The 18,267-nt window shown below is 44.6% G+C and overlaps 1 protein-coding gene across 3 annotated transcripts in view; it reads right to left on the minus strand.

Moving 5' to 3' along the window:
* CCDC149 (coiled-coil domain containing 149) overlaps positions 1 to 18,267 on the minus strand; it is a 102,722-nt gene that overhangs the window by 7,761 nt on the left and 76,694 nt on the right. For 2 of the 3 annotated variants that reach the window (XM_045881386.3, XM_064584340.1), the window contains exons 10-11: positions 11,960 to 12,036; positions 5,678 to 5,794 (exon numbers count right to left, since the gene is read on the minus strand). In XM_045881386.3, the coding sequence (XP_045737342.1) occupies positions 5,678 to 5,794; positions 11,960 to 12,036 (194 nt within the window). The remainder of the gene's footprint in view (positions 1 to 5,677; positions 5,795 to 11,959; positions 12,037 to 18,267) is intronic. The other variant, XM_064584339.1, reaches the window with a different exon arrangement.

Consider the following 18,267-nt stretch of genomic DNA (forward strand, 5'->3'; position numbering starts at 1 on the left):
AATTTCTGCAACATGTAACAATATTACTCTATGTGCGTTCCATTTTAACTGTGAGATGGTGCATAAAGGTATTTGTTAATAAGAATAGTATGTGGGGGTGCCTGGGTGGCTCAGTTGGCTAAACATCTGCCTTTAGCTCAGGGTCATGATCCTGGAGTCCCGGGATCGAGCCCCACATCTGGCTCCCTGTTCTGTGTGGAGCCTGCTTCTCCCTCTCCCTCTGCTCTTCCCCCTGCTTCTTGTCTCTCTCTCACATAAATAAATAAAATGCTGAAGAAAGAGAAAAGTATATTAAAAGTATGTTTTGAACATCTATTTATTTAAATAACTGCATGTGATTTTGAGGCTTTATTAACCTAATCAAGCATTTACAAGGGCTGAACCCTGGTAAAAACTCTGAGAAACTCCAGAAGCCATGAAATATTAGTGAGTTTAGATGCACCAGAAGTCTGATATGAGACTGAGATGAAGGGGATGCAGGAAGAGATGGTGGTAGATAGAAGAGGTGGATGTGATGCTTGGCACACTGGAATCACGGGGCGGGGCGGGGGGGTGGCAACTCAACCTGGACCACTGTCCCCACACCCCAGGCCCCATACCTCTGGTTCTTCTGGTTCAAATCTGCTTCCCACATTCAAAAAAAAGCCATTTCTTTCTCTTTAGCCTTTCTGATGTTCACAGACAAAGTCCCAGGGGCAGAAGTTCGACCAAATCTACTTTATACTTTCTAAAGCCTGTATGTAGTTACGGACAGCTATGTATTACTGTCCTAAGAACTCAAAGACCTCGGGAAGTACTGTACCTGAAAATGAGGCCATGACTTGTCCTTACGGTGAAATTCATGAATATGTAAATGAAGGAATGATGCAAGCCTTGATTTTTGAGAAAATAACTATTCAGATCTGTTTTGGCCTGGATAATGTAACGTTCATACCGAACAGGTTTCTTTGCTCCTAGTCTCCCCCTGCTCTAATCCAGATGGCTTGGAGAGGGACCTTGCCTCGAGTTTTGCTACTCAAGGTGGGGTCCGTGGAGAGCGGTGGCACCATTGCCTGGGAGCTTGTTGGATGTGTAGGATCTCAGGTCTTGCCCCACACCTACTGGTTCAGAGCCTGCGTTTTAACAAGATTCCAGGCGATTTGGGCGCACATGACAGTGTAGAAAGCACTGAGAGCTTTAATACAAATCTGACTATGCCTTTCCCCAGCTATCAACCCTTCTAAGGCTGCTACTGTCTCAGGGACATAACCTAAGCTCTTGGCCTGACATTCAAGGCCTTCGATGACTCAACCTCCATCTACCTTTCCACCTGACATCCCAACTCTTGCCCTCATATCCCTACACCCCAGCCACACCTAACCCTTCATGGCAGCCCAGTCCTGCCCTCTGAGCCTTTGCTTAGGTGGATGATGCTGCCATGGCCATGGTTCCTGTATGTATCCAGATGGCCAGCTTTAACAGTCAGCGCGACCTCCATCTCCACTACAAAGCCTGTTTGATGAAATCCGGACAGAAAGTAATCTCCACAGTGCCCTAATCTCCACAAAGCTGTGTCTAGACCCCCAAGGGAACTTTGTACTTTCTACTTTTTTACACTTAAGTTGTTACTTATGTATAGTTAGCTTATAAAAATCACCTGAAGTATAAAATCTTACCCGATAAACCTTACCCATGTTCTATAGTGGGGATTCAATAAATAGCTTATTAAATGCTTGGATCTATGGGCATACATATGAATACATGAACAAATGAGTATATTAGTACATATATGTAAATGCCTTGCATCAAAAAACGAAAGCAATCCTTGAATTTATGGTATTCGTTCTAAGTTGTATTCAGGTTGCTACCCTAAAAGTTCTTAAAAGGGCACTTCCGGAAAAAAAGACTTCTAACTCACACGAACATTTAGCTACATCTGAGGTAGCTCAGGGCAGCAATAACATCATTTTCATACTAACAAAAGAAAATTTTTATTGTAGTTGTACAAGTTGAGCAAGTTTCCAGCACAGGGCAAGAAGCTTTATTCAAAAGGAGTAAATTATGGTCTTTTCTGCAGTTAAATTTTTCACCAACATGAGATGAATAAACTCCTTCTGGAAATTACTCTTATGAAATTACTTCTTCCAGGACACTTAATAGTATATTCTGGTGCCCCTGAAAAATTAATTAACCTTACCTGTAACAACCTAACCCCTAAACCATTTGCAGTGTTTTTACTGTGGGTCAGGTTAATCTTCTCTACCTTAATTTACATCTAAGTGAGGGTGGTCTAAATTACACTGGGGCCTTTTGGTCGCTGGTACTTTGCCTTGTGCCATTTCTTTAGATGACATTCTGCTCATGTCCAAATGCATGGATCTTTTTTAAAATGGCAAGCCTCTGAGATTACCAGGGAGAACTTTGCAACCTTTTTTGGGGGGCAGGGGGAGGAGAGAACACTGCTGCCATCCTTAGAGGTCAAAACACAGCAGCAAGCGGGGGATGGGCAAGGCTGTAGTTCTATTGTTTGGTCCTACCAGGGATGTATTTTTTTCTGAGAAAGTCTGGATGTTAAGAGCCTCGGGACCATAAAGATATTGGGACCAGGCTCCACCTGGGATTAGATTATGGGTCATCAGCAAGATTTATCAATCCTCTCCTCCCTTTTGTTATCCAAAAGATATCTAAAAATTATACTCCAGTCCTTATCAGGAGACAAAGAAAAGTTACTGAAAATGTCACAACTGTTGATCTGTAGACCTAGGGCCTCTGCTACTTGCTGGGGGAACAAAACTCTTCCTGTACCTCTGTGATTCTGGAATGTTAGCTCTTCAGCTGTGAGAGTTTTCCTTTTCCTTTGAGAACAGACACAGAGCATTGCCATTTCCATAAAATAAGGATTTTTGAGCTCAGCATGGGAAAATATTATTAGAAAATAATAGTAATTATTCTGTGCCGCTTTACAAAACAGAATTAGTATCATTAATGCGTATTAATAACAAAACACATATCAATAATGATGAGGCAATCAACTGATACAAACGCATTATGACACAAATAGTATGGAAAGAAGAAATATTTTCTCGAAAAGATGAAGAAAAAGTAGCTCTTTGTAGAAAGAGTGTTAGGCTCCTAAAAATGTGTCACCCTCCCACACTGGCCCAAAGGGGACGTTCGTCTTCTTTTGTTAACTGATCTCTGATGGGCTTTGTCCTCCAAAGTGTGAGCTTCTTTCAGTTGGAATTAATCAGAGATGCAGCGGTGATGAGACCATCCCAGCCGCTGCCAGCCACTACATAAATGCTTCCTTGTTCCCACCCGCACTGGCGAAGGACAGAGTTGGAACAATGAGAGCTAATGATGGAACTCTGGAAGCTATCATTTCGAATCAGGCCATTACTTATGCTACCCTTGTGAAAATCAAGCCAGGCTCATGTTCCATTTCAGCTCAGGGGGCCCTGGGCCCACGCAGGGGCTAAACAAGCTCAGAGCAGACAGAGGGCTTCGGGTCCCCACGTGGACACTGGATGCTGGCATGGGATGACCATTGGCCAAGGCATGTTCCAGACTGCGTGGTGGGCCATGGCGTGTTACAGGCCAGGCTTGCAAAGAGCCACATGCTGCTGGCTGGAAAGATCCAGGCTTGCCTTCTGGCCAGTGTGAAACCCACCTGAGTCAGGCACTCTCTCTAAGAATTCTCCCTGCATATGCTCGGGGATCCCCTCTATTGAAATCCCAGACCTGTCCTATTCCTACCAGTCTATGTACTACTGTGAGGAATTGAGACAAACTTCAAAACATAGCTGTACAGATGCATAAGTGAGCCTTGCTGAGGCCAGCTCAGATCAGCAGAACTGCTCGTCGGATCCCAAGACTCATGATAAATAATGCACAGTGGTTGCTTTTAGTTCTAAGTTTTGGGGCGGTTTGTTACACAGTGGTAGCAAGTGATTTAACTAGTTAGTACAGTTTGATACAAGCACAGTTGTTATGGCAGATAATCATCAGGTTAGAAAGCGGGTAGGTCAGGTTGCAGGGTAGCGATTTTAAGTGGGAGACAGTTGGGAGCCACTAGAGATTTCTGAGCAGGGTACACACATATTGGAGAGTAGTGCTCCAGAAGCTTTATCCTATAGCAGCAGGGGGAAGATGGGAATGAAGTAGGGAGAGTCTAGAAGACAGGAAATACGGCACCAAGCCGTGCCGAGGAAGTAAAGAGGGTTGAGCTAAAGCCAGAGGGGGTGGGAATGGAGGTGTGAGAAACTCTGAAGAAAGAGTGGCCACAGAGCAGATATGGATGAGGAAGGAAAGTTGACAGTGGTCGATGATGACTCCAGGTAGCTGGGTAGCTGAGAGAGTGACAAAAAAAGGGAAGCAGCATGGAGAACTGGTGATGTCATACTTGAGAAGTCCACAGAATATTTAGGTAGTAAAGTTTGCACTTTGGGAAATAAGGGACTGGAGCTCTGCAGATGGCATCCAGTGGGAGAAAAATATTTCAAGAATATTTTCATAGAGGTGATGGTTGCAGGTGTGACTCAGAGCAATGGAGGATGGAGAGAAAATACAGAAATCAAGGAAACAATCTTGGCACCTGCATGCTGGGCATATTAGTTACCCACTGCTGGGCCACAAGTTACCTCAAAACTTAGCAGCTGGAGACTCAGGAGCCTGGGAGCAGTTTATCTGGGTGGTTCTCACTAGTGGTCGCTCATGAAATTGTCATCAAAATGTTAACTAGCGCAACTGTCATCTGGAGGCTTGACCGGGGCTGGAGAATCTGCTTCCAAGATGGTGCACCCAGATGGCTGGTGGCTAGAAGGCTTCAGTTCCAGACCACATGAACAACATGTGGGACTGCTTGGGTATCCTCAAGACATGGCAGCTGGCTTCCTCCAGAGAGAATGACCCAAGACAGAGAGAGCAAGGAAGATCCCATATATCTTTTCTGACCTAGCCTAGGAAGTCACATACTATCACTTGTGCTGTATTCTATTAGTCACACAGATGAACCCTGATACAGTGTGGAGAGGAATATACAAGGGTATGAATACCAGGAAGTGGGGATCATTTGGGGCCATACTGGAAGCTGGCAATCACACTGGGGGGTAGAAAAAGAAGACAGACAAAACTTAGAAAGGTGAGGGATAGTTTAGCTGGGGAAACAAGACTGTCACATGGGAAGACAGATGCCTCTCATACTTGTGGGCTCCTCTGGCACCTAAATGGGCCAGTGATCTCCTTCAAAACACTCTGCCTCCAGAAAGTGTGCCTGGTAGAGGAGAAGCTTTTATTCTCCTTTCAACTAACTCCCAGACCACTTCCCCTGTGCCTGGCAATGTGTTGAGATCTCCCCAAAGTTGGCACCATCATCTCGCCAGTTTATAGGTAAGGAAACAGGCAGAAGTTACTAGTCCAAAATCTCAGAGCCAACACAATGTGGGGGTGGACTATGAGCCTGAGCTGTTCAAATCCTGAGCCCTTTCTCTTAACCTCTATGTCACTGTGCTGAGTACAGAGGCCTGCACTCTTCTGCTGGAAGCCCCAAACAACACAAACCCATATAAGCAACAAGAGGAAATGCGAGGGATGACCCCACAGTGCCCCAGAAGCTACAGGAAGGAGCTGAAGTCCACTGAGCCCTGCCTCCGTTCCAGGCACAGGTCAGGCAGAGACAGAGAAATCAAGGCGTGCTTACCATCCTCAGAATTTGCTTTGTTCTCAGTGGGCTGCTCGATGAACTTCAGCAGTGGGGATCTTGATCTCTGTATGGTGGGAAGAGCAGGGTCACTGAACAGTATGGTGTCCTTGCCCCCTGTCATGGAAAAGGGGAACATGGACATATTATGTCACCAGTGGAGTTGTGGTTATGTTCGCCCCACACAATGGACTGGCTGTTTGGGTGAACAAGGCACTTTCTTTAATCATAGGTAACGCTACAGAAGGGCAATGGCCAGCCGGCCCTTTCTGTAGTGTGAGGGCCAGGCAGTGAGGTCCAGGGCCAGTCTGTGAGTCTGCTCAGGACATGGCCGCCCACAAATGCCACCATGAAGGAGCAGCCTGGTATGTTGGCCAAAAACCGAATGGCTTTGATCTGGGTGAGAAGAGAACAGGCATAACCACAGCAGAGGGCTGAGGAGTGCTGGCTCTGGAGCCAAACTACAGGGTTTGTGTTCTGGACTCTGTCCCTTGCTAGCTGGCTGACCTCAGGCAAGTCACTCAGCCTCAGAGCCCTCGTCTGTAAAATGAGGAAGAAGAACAGCACCTACCTCATTGGGCGGTGGTGATGAAATGAACGGATTCATGTAAAGCCCTTAAGCATTTCACTAGCACTCAATAAATGTCATATACTGAAATTATCACCTTACGGTGTAGACAGCACTGCCATATGCTACCTTTGATTTAATTCAATGTGGTCATTTAGACTGAGTAACGACTCTGTCATAAGGCGGGTAGTCTCAGATCCCCCAAACTGTCATGGCTAAACTTTCACTTAGAACATATAGTCCCCTACCAGCCAAACCCTTGTATCCATTTGTATGAACTCCCCCAGTGGATGGAGAGGTTGAGGGAAAGAAGACCCTCACCGCTCTATTGTGGAGGCCATGGCAAGTTCTGGAAGTCAGGAACAGGAAGTATGGCTCTGAAATGTGAGCATCGTGACCACAGACACACGGACACAGAACATGTGGACATAAAGGGAATGCTGCCCAGTGGTCAGGAGAGCACAACAAGTAGGATTTGACCCCAAACTTCTGTCCACAAGGGCTTGGGATTCCCTCGGTGGGAATCGCAGTGCCCAAAATGAAAACCCCAGGGCTGTGGGCTGAGCCTATGCTCCAGCCTTAGCCGTCTAACTCTGAGCAAGACCTCTTCTAAAGCCAAGCCCCTAATCTTTCTGGGGCTCAGATCAGGGGCCCCAAAACTCTGTGATTTTACTCGGTTTCAGGTTCAGTGGACACAGAATGGTATTTCTGTAAAGATGTTCCCACCTTTAGAGAACCAGGTGAACCTTGGGACTGTACCTCTGAGCCCTCAGTTTGTTCCCAGTACTGTCTTCCCATTAGGGAGCTTCATTTCCAAGACTGTAGGAGAGAGTTTGGCATATGGTAGGTGCTTAATAAAGAGCCGGTATGTATCTGAATACACAGGTAATGGATTCTTGGGACTGCTGATGTCGTGGTGGGCACAGGTGCTCGCTGCTGCCTCCGGCAGATGGGATATGTTGTTAGCAGCAATCAGCACTCTGGGTTCGGCTGAGGGGCATCCCAGAAGAACAGAAATCTGATAGGAGCCTACCTGAAAGCTCTCCACCAGCACGGCTATTGTCTCACGTGCAAAAAAAAAAAATCCAAATCTTCAGGGACACAGTCTGGAGAAGTGTCCCAAAGAGAACTGTAGAACTACAGGTTGGGATATTGTTAAGAGGCTCTCAGAAAAAAAGAAACACAATCGGGTCTCCTTTTGTACTGTAAAGATACAATCTGGAAACACTGCGAGGGATTAATGGTTCCTCTGAACCCAGAGCAGACACCTCAGCGTGGACTTCTTTTGTTTCTCTCGATCAAGACAACAGCTACTGTCCTCAAGTCAAGAGAGACTGCATTTCTTGAGCCATCTTTCTCTACAGGTAGACCAGTTGTTCTTCCAGGAAGAGGCACACTCTGCCCCTTTGTGTCCCAACCAGCCTTCCAAGTCCCCTGTGCTCTGGTGGCTGAAGAATCAGAATTACAGGCAGAGCAGGGAGCTGGCCTCAGCCAAGGGACTAAGGTGGCCTGAGGGAAGCCCTCAGCCCCTCCTGTCACAAGGGATTCTCTAGGGTGCAAGGTGTCCCTGGTCCTCTCCAGCCTCAGAGCATCATCCATTCCATAGTAGCTCCGCAAAAACACTGGAGCCAGCCCTGCGAAACCTCTCCCAGAGTCTGAGCAACAAGCATTAGCGAAGGAAACCGAAGCCACGACTCGTCCATGGCCAATCAAGGTGGAGGTTGGAGAGAGGCTGAACACTTCCTGAAATTCCTACCTGGAGAGATCATGCCCTAATCTGAAGGTAAAATGGCAAGATTTGGTCATTCTTGCAAAGTGTTTGTTGAAGGATTCAAAGACCTCCTTGGAAGCCTGTCCTGTTGTTTCTAAGTCTCGATTCCATCTACGATGATGAATGTGAGCTCTAATCTGATAATCGGCTGTCTCATTGTTTCATTCTGGTGCCTTGGCCTGCAGGAAGAGGGGTGGGGGAGGTGACCCACAAAGAGTCAAGTGGCAGCTGGTGTGGAAGGCCACACAGGCCCCTCTGCTTGACAGGCATGTGAGTGTCTGGAAACCTTCCTTATTCCCAAGTAATTTCAAAATGCACATTTTCTTCCTCAGGCTGATGCTTCGAGTGGAGAAGAGAGAATTAAATGAAAAACTCAAAGAGCCCGATTCTGCTCTTGTCAGGTTTTTTTTCTAGCTTTCAGCATTTCTTTTTAGAGCAGAAGCACATCCAGGAAACCGCCCCACAGAGCCCCCAGGCACCACTCTCCCTGCAGAGGCCAGCAAAGGGCTGCGGGACTGAGGCTGGTGGGAGGGGGGGTGTCATTCCCTTCTGGGGGACCAGGTCAGTTGCGCCCCCCCATTTTCTTGCAGGAGCCCCATGCCTTCCCACCTCTTGGGAACCAATGAAACAGTTTGGAATATGCTCTGCTATCCAGATGATTTCTCCACGTGGACTGTGGCATTTGTCAGACTTGCCTACTTTCCAGCAAGATCACAAATTTTCCCCAACTCTGTTGAACAACACGGAGAACTACATATTTGTTGGCTGAGAGAGTGAGGAGGGAGGGAGATGAGACTCCAAGAATACTCATTGCATACTCAAAGTCCAACAGCAGTTCTGTCTCAGAGTAAGGCAGAATTCACCACTGCCATTCGGAGTCTCAGAGAAGACTGTTCTGGCTTTTGAGTCCTTCTCCAGTCCCCAGCTGATCTAACCACTGCCCCTTCCCCTCAATTCCTCTCTTCTCTGAACTACAACTCCCCAGCATGGGTGGAAACACCTGAGTTCTAATACCAGCCTCTGTGTCCCTTCAGTATCCTCTCATTTCCTAAACCTTTGTTTTTTCCATCTGAAATGAGGGGATTAGACTAGATCAGGAAAGGGGAAATGTTTTCTCTCACATGTCAAGTCTAACCAGGAGGGGGCTTCCTGGAAAGCCAGGGTGGATACCTGTTCTGAGGGCCATATGTGAGGGCAGCATGCAAAAGCCATGTGATTGATTAGTAATGTCTGCCACTGGCATGGGAATGGGTGTTTTGTAATATACACCAAGTATTCGCCATCCTTGAATTCTTTGCTCTTAACTCTCCTTCCAGGTCTGACATTTGATGACTCTTCACGTTCGTCACTTATACCCCAACACCTTTATCACTCGGCACTTAATCATATATCATTTTGTGTTTTTTTCTCACTGCTAGATGTGTATGCATCTTGCTTCCCTAATGGGACTATGGATTCTTGGAGGGGGCACGACTAGAATGCCTGATAGAGAACTGAATTCACAAAGTTGATGCTCAAAAAGGTATGAACACATTGATGGACTGATTTACTGAAGAAGACACTGATCCTTTCAGATGCTAGTAAGTAAGAGAGAGCTAGCAACTCTCTGACTACTGGGACTCAGTCCCCACCAGGGGGCCAAAACACTGACATGGCTTCTACCTAGGGAGAGGAAGAAAGTGGAAGAGAGAGAGGAAGAGGTGGAGAAGAAGAAAGGATGAGAAGGAGGTGGAGGTACAGGAAGGGGAGGGAGGGAAGGAGGAAGGAGGAAGAGAACATACTGCCCCTTGCTCCACTATTCGGTAGGTTAAATGGCGACCACAAAACAATGAGCGGATGGAAGGGGCTGATTGAATTGATGCTGCAAGAGGCCCTTCCCTTACTATTTCTCACCGCGGTTTAAAAACGATCACACGGAGATGCCTCGTTGTGACATCCTTCACAACTGCAGCAAAGCAATCCTCTTTCCCTTACATCAACCGTATCAGATCTGGGGAGTCCCCCCTGTTTTCCCTGTACTCCCACTCTGTGTCTGTGTGGAGGCCAGATACTAGAACAAACATGGCCATGGCATAAAATCCATCTAGCCAGGTCCCTCAAAGCTCATTTTACCGTTTAATATTTGCTTGGTACTAATTGAATTCTCTATTTCAAAGGACTGTTCTAATCAGAAAAGTGCAATGATACATACAGAATGCATTTCTATTTATTTACATGATATTAATGCACTGCTGATATTAGCCACAAACACAGATATTTTAAATAGAACATACTCCCGAATCCTACTGAAACATTGTAGCTCAGGCCTTCAGGCAGCAATAAGAAGGAAAGAAAGAATTGTTAATGCATAATAGCCATTCCAGCCCAGACCAAACAACACCAGAGAAAATTCTCAGCGTTCCTTTACTTATTCAACTTTCATCTTTTTTACATAAATTGTAGAAATAAAACATCATGAAATTTCACTAAGTCATTTGGAGGAAAAAAAAAACCAAACATCAAAACTCCAGTCTATGCACAGAAATAGCAATCTGACTGCACAAATAAACGATAAATTTGCCTGACTGTGCTGAAATTCAATGCAATAAAAGAAGGACCTTCAAAGAAGATAAGGTTTTAACTGCATCAAAAGGTTCCTGTGCAAAATGGATCATTCAAATCCCCAGAATGGCACTTGCCACTAATTAGTTCTGTTAGGTCTTTTGACATCAAGTTCAAGGAATCTCTGCTAAAACTTCCAATTTATGAAACGCACTTGTAGGCAACCGAAGGCAGCTATTCAGGTTACATTAAAAAAACGTGTTGTTGTCCATGTCCCTGTGGCAATTTTCATTTCTCGAACATTACAGGGCAGCAACTGATACGATTTAAGGGTAGAGGAGGCTGGTTTGTGCAGAAAGGTTAAGTAACTAAAAATATATGTAAATGTTGCTCTCAGGGAAAGAGGAGGGGGTGGAAAATGATAAATACAAGTTTCTGGAGAGTGTAAAGAAAAGGGGAATAGCTGATGGGGGTCTCACGAAGGGGTATTTTACCAAGACAAACAGGATAAATATAGCTAATTAAAGTGAAACATCAGAGTTTTCCTCACACCGTGTACAATTGTGGGGGAAAAAAAATCTCCAAAGGAAATTTTGATTTTCAAGCTGCGTAAAATGGGACAGGGAGGGGCGCCTGGGTGGCTCAGTCACTGAGTGTCTGCCTTCGGCTCGGGTCATGATCCTGGGGTCCTGGGATCGAGCCCCGCGACAGGCTCCCTGCTCCGTGGGGGGCCTGCTTCTCCCTCTCCCACTACCCCCCTGCTTGTGTTCCCTCTCTCGCTGTCTCTCTGTCAAATAAATAAATAAAGTCTTTAAAAAAAAAAAGGGACAGGGGAAGAGAGGAGAAGAAGTTTCTTATACTCATTTTTATATTCATTTTTGGGAATGATAATTAAATAGAACAAATTTTTGTCAGTATATTTATTTTTAGGTATCATTCATTTTTTTAGGAATGATAATTAAATAGAACAAATTTTTGTCAGTTCTTATATTCATTTTTAGGATTGAGGAGTAAATTGAACAAATCTTTGTACATTCTTATATTCATTTTTAAGGATGATAATTAAAATGAACAAAACTTTATAAGATACCTACGGGTAAAAAACAATGAAACAATTTACTATATTCACAAAGGTGAAAAATAAAGCATACACAGACACATATAATGACAATTTCTGAGCTTAGGCTAGCAAAACTTCATAGTTCCACAGATGGGAACGTGCATATTTATAGGAGTTTTTCTGATTTCCTCAAAATTGATGGCTTCTGTTTAAAGCACTTGTAGATTTTTCAACAATGATCTTCAAATAAAAGGATATTTAGAAAGTAGAATCTTCTTTGCAAAATAGGTGAGGGCTGCCTTTTTAAAAAAAGGAAAATAACTTTCATGAAGTTCTGCTTACCTGGAAGACTCCACAAACCAGAAACTTCCAGAGTTCTTAATTTTTTCTCCAGTTCAGCCACCCGATTCCCTAGGATTCTGGAAAATGGGAGAAAATGACAACAGACAAATTAATGAGCATCTCATCAGCTCTTGGAGCTGTGAGCAAGCTACTTGGGGGATACCCCCTAGAGTGCCCTGATAGAAAATGTTTTGAGATTTAAAGTATATGCAGAAAACATACTGTGTGTGCATGTGCAAAGAATATATATGTATAATATATAATATATTATACACACACACTCTATTGAACATACATATGAAAATATACAGTGAATGATTAAAAAAATATTAAATGTTGCCATTTAAGTGAGTCCTCTCCCAAAAAGGAAGGGAAGCTAAACAATTATTCCATCATTGCCCAAACATCTTACACAATTTCTATTTGGGAATTGCTCATTGCTGAAGATAATCATTCATTTTGAACGCCCTTAGTAGTATTGCACCTGATTCTCTGAGGATGTATCTGAGTTCTGGAAACCACCAAGTCTAACCAGTTAAGATGGGTGAACATGCGTGGTAAAGTTGCTTTGAGTCAATAAAATAGTAAGATCTGCCTTCTTCGACCTAACCTATGTCTTACTGATATCCATATCCCTGACACCTAGCAGAATGCCCGGTTGATGGTAGGTGTTCAATAAACATATTTGATTAAAGAAAATGCTTTCCTTCTTTCAAGGCTTGCAATTATCTATGGCCAGAATGAAGAAATAGGCCTTTCAAAAGAACTTCCAGCAATTGCAGAGTCTCTAGAAGAATTATATTGCTTTCCAAGGTGACCATTCTGACCCACTGGGACATAATTTCTGGAACGTGTATCTGAAAAGATTATAATGTTTACTTGGGAGCCAAACTTTGTCTGTATGCATGGGAAGACATAAACGTGGGCATGTATTTCCCCTCTTCCACTCTACACAAAATTAAACATAGTTGGGAAGTGATTTCATAGTCATCTCAAACTTGAATCACTCTCCATTGGCCTGGAAATGGAAAAACCAGTCTTTATATTATTTGGGGGATTTTCTTGGTGCTGTCATGCTAAAATGACGCGGAAATCACCTTAATAGCAAAGTTTTGATTCCTTTCAGCAGGAGAAATCAGAATGCTAGAATTGTTCTCCTACCTCTCTTTATATTCCAGAGATAGCTGCGCACACCCACATACATAGAGGCATGAATATGTATAAATCTGCACATATATATGGCTTTGGATTCATCCTTATTTTACCTGAATTGACTTGCAGCTTCTTAATTAATATTCCCTTTGAGCTTCCAGAAAACTCTGACATTACTACATGTGGTTTTCCTCACCTAGGTACTTGGAGCTTTTCTTCTTTTCCTTAAGTCTTAAATTCTGCATAGTCTTTATCAATTACTTTCAGTTGCCACCCTATTTGTTGGGTCTATTCTACTTTCATGTCCCTGACCCTTCAATAAACACCATTCTTCGTAATCTTGCTTTCAATATTTTGCTCAGACCTTCTGATCCGAGCTCCCTTTTCACCAGCTGATGGGTTTGAGATGCAATCACAGCAGAGTTCAAGTTGATGCCTGTTTCTTAACGAGATCAGATCATCTGTGTGTGGCTGCCTCTTGGAAACAAAAGATAAGGCTTAACTCTTCTGTGCATGCCGAAGGATGCCATCAGAGCAACGTTCAAAGGCGTGCTGCAGAGACATTTGGTTGCTTTTTTTTTTTTTTTTTTTTTTTACCCCCTGATGTTCCCGGATAACAGAGCCTTGTCTCCCAGAAATGGACTGCGGTGAATTTGCTAGTGTCCCATACTTTGAGGGACCCTGCCTGTTTGTCATCAGTGACTGCTCTCTTTGGCCTGATTCAGGCATCTGATACAGAGCTGGAGGTAATAAAATGGGTCCAATGGGAATTGTGCTAGGAGTGATAGTAGCCATAACATTATCCAGAACAGCAGTAACGACACAACCGCTAACATGAACAGCGAAACTAATCTTTCCTGAGTCCTGGCTATGAGTCAGAGCTCATGCTGAGTACCTAGTGAGTTTACATGATCTCATTTGACCTGACAAAAACCCTGCAGTGTATGTTGTATTATTATCCTTTTACAAATGTGGACCCCAAGGAACAGAGAGGTTAAGCAACATGCCCAAGGGCACACAGTTTATCTCCAAGCTGTGTCTTTTGCTGACCCCCGGTGCTCTCATCCAGCCCACTCTACTCCTCCCATTGGGAAACACAGGCATGGAAATTAGTTAACTTGACCAGAACCACAAGCAGGACTCAGCTGGTGATGACTCTGGATCTGAACCTACAGCTCCGTTTGCTGCCAAAGTGCACGCTCTTAACCAACACCTCACAATGGCACTTTAAAACAAGCATTCATGTGTCTGGAGCAAGAACTCTTTAAAAACTGTTCATAATTGAAGTGTGGATGCAACTGGGTGACCTATATGATAGGACCCAAGATTCTTTAAATGACAAAAAGACTCTTCCTGATGGGCTTCATGCTGAACAAATATGGCAGGTGGTCCACAGAACGTGGGGTGGTGCAGCCCAGGGAGAGAGGACAGTAGGCATTGAGGAAGGCAGTAAACATAGGAACAGGGTCCGCTGAATTCAGTATGACCAATTCAGCACACAATTATTGAGGCTATAGGGGATAATGAAGAGAAGCAGCCTGTGTCCCTGTAATTTTTTTTTTAAAGATTATTTATTTATTTATTTATTTATTTGACAGAGAGAGAGAGAGCACAAGTAGGCAGAGAGGCAGGCAGAGGGAGAGGGAGAAGCAGACTCTCCACTGAGCAGGGAGCCCGATGTGGGGCTCGATCCCAGGACCCTGGGATCATGACCTGAGCTGAAGGCAGCCGCTTAACCGACTGAGCCACCCAGGCGCCCCTGTGTCCCTGCATTTGAGGGACTTTTAAAAGTCTGGTAGGAGGACAGATGTGGATATACAGACACACACAGACACATATGTACAGAGCCTGTCAAAGGTTTGAATAATATCTCTCAATCGCCTGTTCTCTAGCAGGTATTACTCTAAGCACTGAACAGATAGTATCTCCTTTACCCCTTGCAACAACTGATGAGGGAGTCTTTAATATGCTTAGTTTGTGGATGAGGGAACAGAGATTCAGAGAGGTCAACTAACTGGCCCAGGGCAACACAGCTGCTAAGTGGAGGGTCCGGAACCAAAACATAGGCCTGAAAGTATACAAGTACTTCAGCAGAACCGTAGAGTGGAAGTGAGACAAATGAGAGATGAATCCAGAGTGGTTTTTAAGGACCCAGATCATGAATGCTCTTATTGCCCTATTGAGACTGGTGAGACTTTTACACATTGGCAACAGTGAGATATTGGAAGGTTTTAATCAGCGAAGCAGCATGATGACGTTTAAGAAAAGTATTCTTGATGTGGAGTGGAGAATGGATGGGAATGAGTATGAGTAGAAGCAGAAAGACCAGTCGGAAGGGTAATGTCCAAGTCAGGGATGGTGGTGGCCCCAACAAGCCAAGGGCGGGGCGTATGTGGGAAGTCAACTGAATGGAGTAATAATACCGAGGTGAGGAATTTGAGGTGCCCACGGGATATCCATGGAGACAGCTGGCCGCGTGGGAGAAGGAAAGTCTGGGAATGCAGAGATAGGCATGGAGGCTGGGGAGTAAGTCTGCTCACCAGCAGAGTGTGAGAAGTCAGAAGAACAGGACCCTTGAGTACCACTTGTCTAAGGCAAGAAAGGACTAGAGAGGCACAGCTGGACAGGGAAGAGGAGAGCCAGGCCACATGGGGCTGGGAAGCCAAGGGGAGAGAAGACCCAGGAGGGATGGCTGGGGTTAATATTGTCTTATTCTAGAAGGTGGTCACATTGGATGAAAAAGTCCACCTACAAGACATGCCTGACCCTTGAGAGAGATGTTTCAGGAACAGTGGAAGGGGTGAAACCAAAGAATCCAAGCGACAGGGTTGGGAGAAGCAGACTCGGGGCAACCATAAGCAGGGAATACGGATGACTCTTCAAGAAGTTTAGCAGAGAATCGAAGGAGACAGCTAGGGCAGTAGCTTGAGGCATAAACAGGTTTGAGAGAGGATTTTTTTTTTTTTTTTGGTAGGAGGGGGCAGATTTTACAATCAGGTTTTTATTTAGCTACAGTTTGCTTTAAGAGGGATTTTAGCATATGTCTACCTAGCAGTCTAGGAAAATCCTCAAGATGTCAGGCCTCCAGATAGATTTTCAGTAGTAGTTTCTGATAGTAACAACGTCAGAGGGGATCTGAAAAGACAGACCTGACTCGGGAGGTGGCCATCACTGTGTGTCCCCTCCTATTCCCCAGACAACACGGGAGCAGAAATCCCTGAGTGAGGGTCCTTGGGGAGAGCCTGGTCCTCAAGACGTGACTGGCTCTACCCTGTCCCCACCTCTACCCCGGGTGGCCTTCTTTTGACTCTTTCCTCTGGTCCATGACAGTTCATGCTGCTCCCAGTATCTTGAACTTCCAAGCTATTTACCACTGGCCGGGGGCGGGGGTGGGGGTGGAGAGCAGTAAACAGTGTTAGCATGGCAGGAAGGGCAATGAAAGGCCAGTATATCTTCATGTACCCCCACCAGCACCCTACCACCAGCAAAGTGTTGACTGGAAAACTAAATGGGGCGTTCAGTAAAACAAGATTTCAACACCTGTCTCTTCTTTTTTTTTTTTTTTAAAGATTTTATTTATTTATTTATTAGAGAGCGAGCGAGAGAGAAACAACATGAGAGGGGAGAGGGTCAGAGGGAGAAGCAGGCTCCCTGCCGAGCTGGGAGCCCGATGTGGGACTCGATCCCAGGACTCTGGGATCATGACCTGAGCCGAAGGTAGTTGCTCAACCAACTGAGCCACCCAGGCGCCCCAACACCTGTCTCTTCTATTACTGCTTTGCTACCTGTTGGTAAGTCACAGGAAGCTCATCTCTTCTTTAGCAATAGTCAGACAACTGCCAACTCTTTGGCAATGAGTACCTCAAGCAAAATGCCCAGTACTTGAAAATTCTCTCAAAAAATAAAGTCCTATGTGGATTCATCAATTCTTCAAGATGGCTCCCATTGGGCCCTCTCAAGGGGAGGGGGGTGTCAGGCGGCGGAAAGCCTGTAGGGGGAGCACAGGCTTACAGAACAGAATACCTTTATTCTCATTTAATAATGCTCCACCAACACAAAACTACTGTATTATTTTAGCTACAAAAGGCTAAGTTGAGGGGGATCACAGTAAGCAGACCGAATTCAGATTCTATTCCTAGCCCCCACTCCATTTGTTGTATAGTTTTTTTTTACATGCCCCCAAATAAAACATTTATTGAAAGTATGAAACCGAAGACCTTCTAAGTTTTAAAAATGGCACATTAGGTACATTATGTACTGATATGAAGCAATCTTTAAGATCTATTGTTATGGTGGTAAAAAGCAAGGTGCAGAACAGTGAAAAAAAAAACCCTCTTTTTGGTGAATACTTGCTATCATTTGTAAGAAGAAAGAAAGAAAGAAAGAAAGAAAGAAAGAAAGAAAGAAAGAAAGAAAGAAAGAAAGAAAGAGAGAAAAGACTGTATTTATACAAGTATACATGAGTATTTATATGTGTCTGTGGAAATGTGTTATATGTTTCTTGGAAAGGGATACATAAGAAATAAGAAATAGTGGTTACTTCCAGGAAGGAGAATTGGGTGTCTGAGAGATAGTAGTAGTTTAGAGACACATTGATGTTTAACCTTTAAAAATCTGAACCATGAGATGGTACAAAATTATTAAATAATAGTTACAAAGGACAAGGTGCTTTAAAACAAAATTAAGCTTGAAAAAACAAAAACAAACAAAGAAACCAAAATTAAACCTAGCAAAAGATGTCTGTTTCTCAACGAGGGTGAGAGCCCATCATGGAGCCTGGGGGCGTGCTGGTTGCAGTAGGGTTACGGTAGGAATGTGCTAGAAAATCAATGTGTCCTGAGAGGCGGGAGCCTCAGCCTGACGGCCTGGGGTTGCTGAGTTCGGCAGGCAGCAGGTCTCTGCTCTAATGGTCCCGCTTTTTCCTGAAATCCATATTACACTATATGTTAACTAACTAGAATTTAAATAAAAACTTGCAACAAACAAAAAAAGAAAAGTCAGCTGTTTAGTGGAGGCTTGTGATGTGATCAGAACTGTAGCTGGCGGGGGTTGAGAGAGTGTGGGGGTTGGCGGTGGAGGAGGGCCTGGGGGTCTGCAGTTGGAGGATCGATGGGAGGGCCTTCCCAAGGAAGAGGCGATAGTCTGGTGGGAACAAA

Source organism: Mirounga angustirostris, unplaced genomic scaffold, assembly GCF_029215605.1.
Source record: "Mirounga angustirostris isolate CCGP_5_RB_7025 unplaced genomic scaffold, mMirAng1.0.hap1 SCAF_2, whole genome shotgun sequence".
In the NCBI taxonomy this organism is placed as follows: domain Eukaryota; kingdom Metazoa; phylum Chordata; class Mammalia; order Carnivora; family Phocidae; genus Mirounga; species Mirounga angustirostris.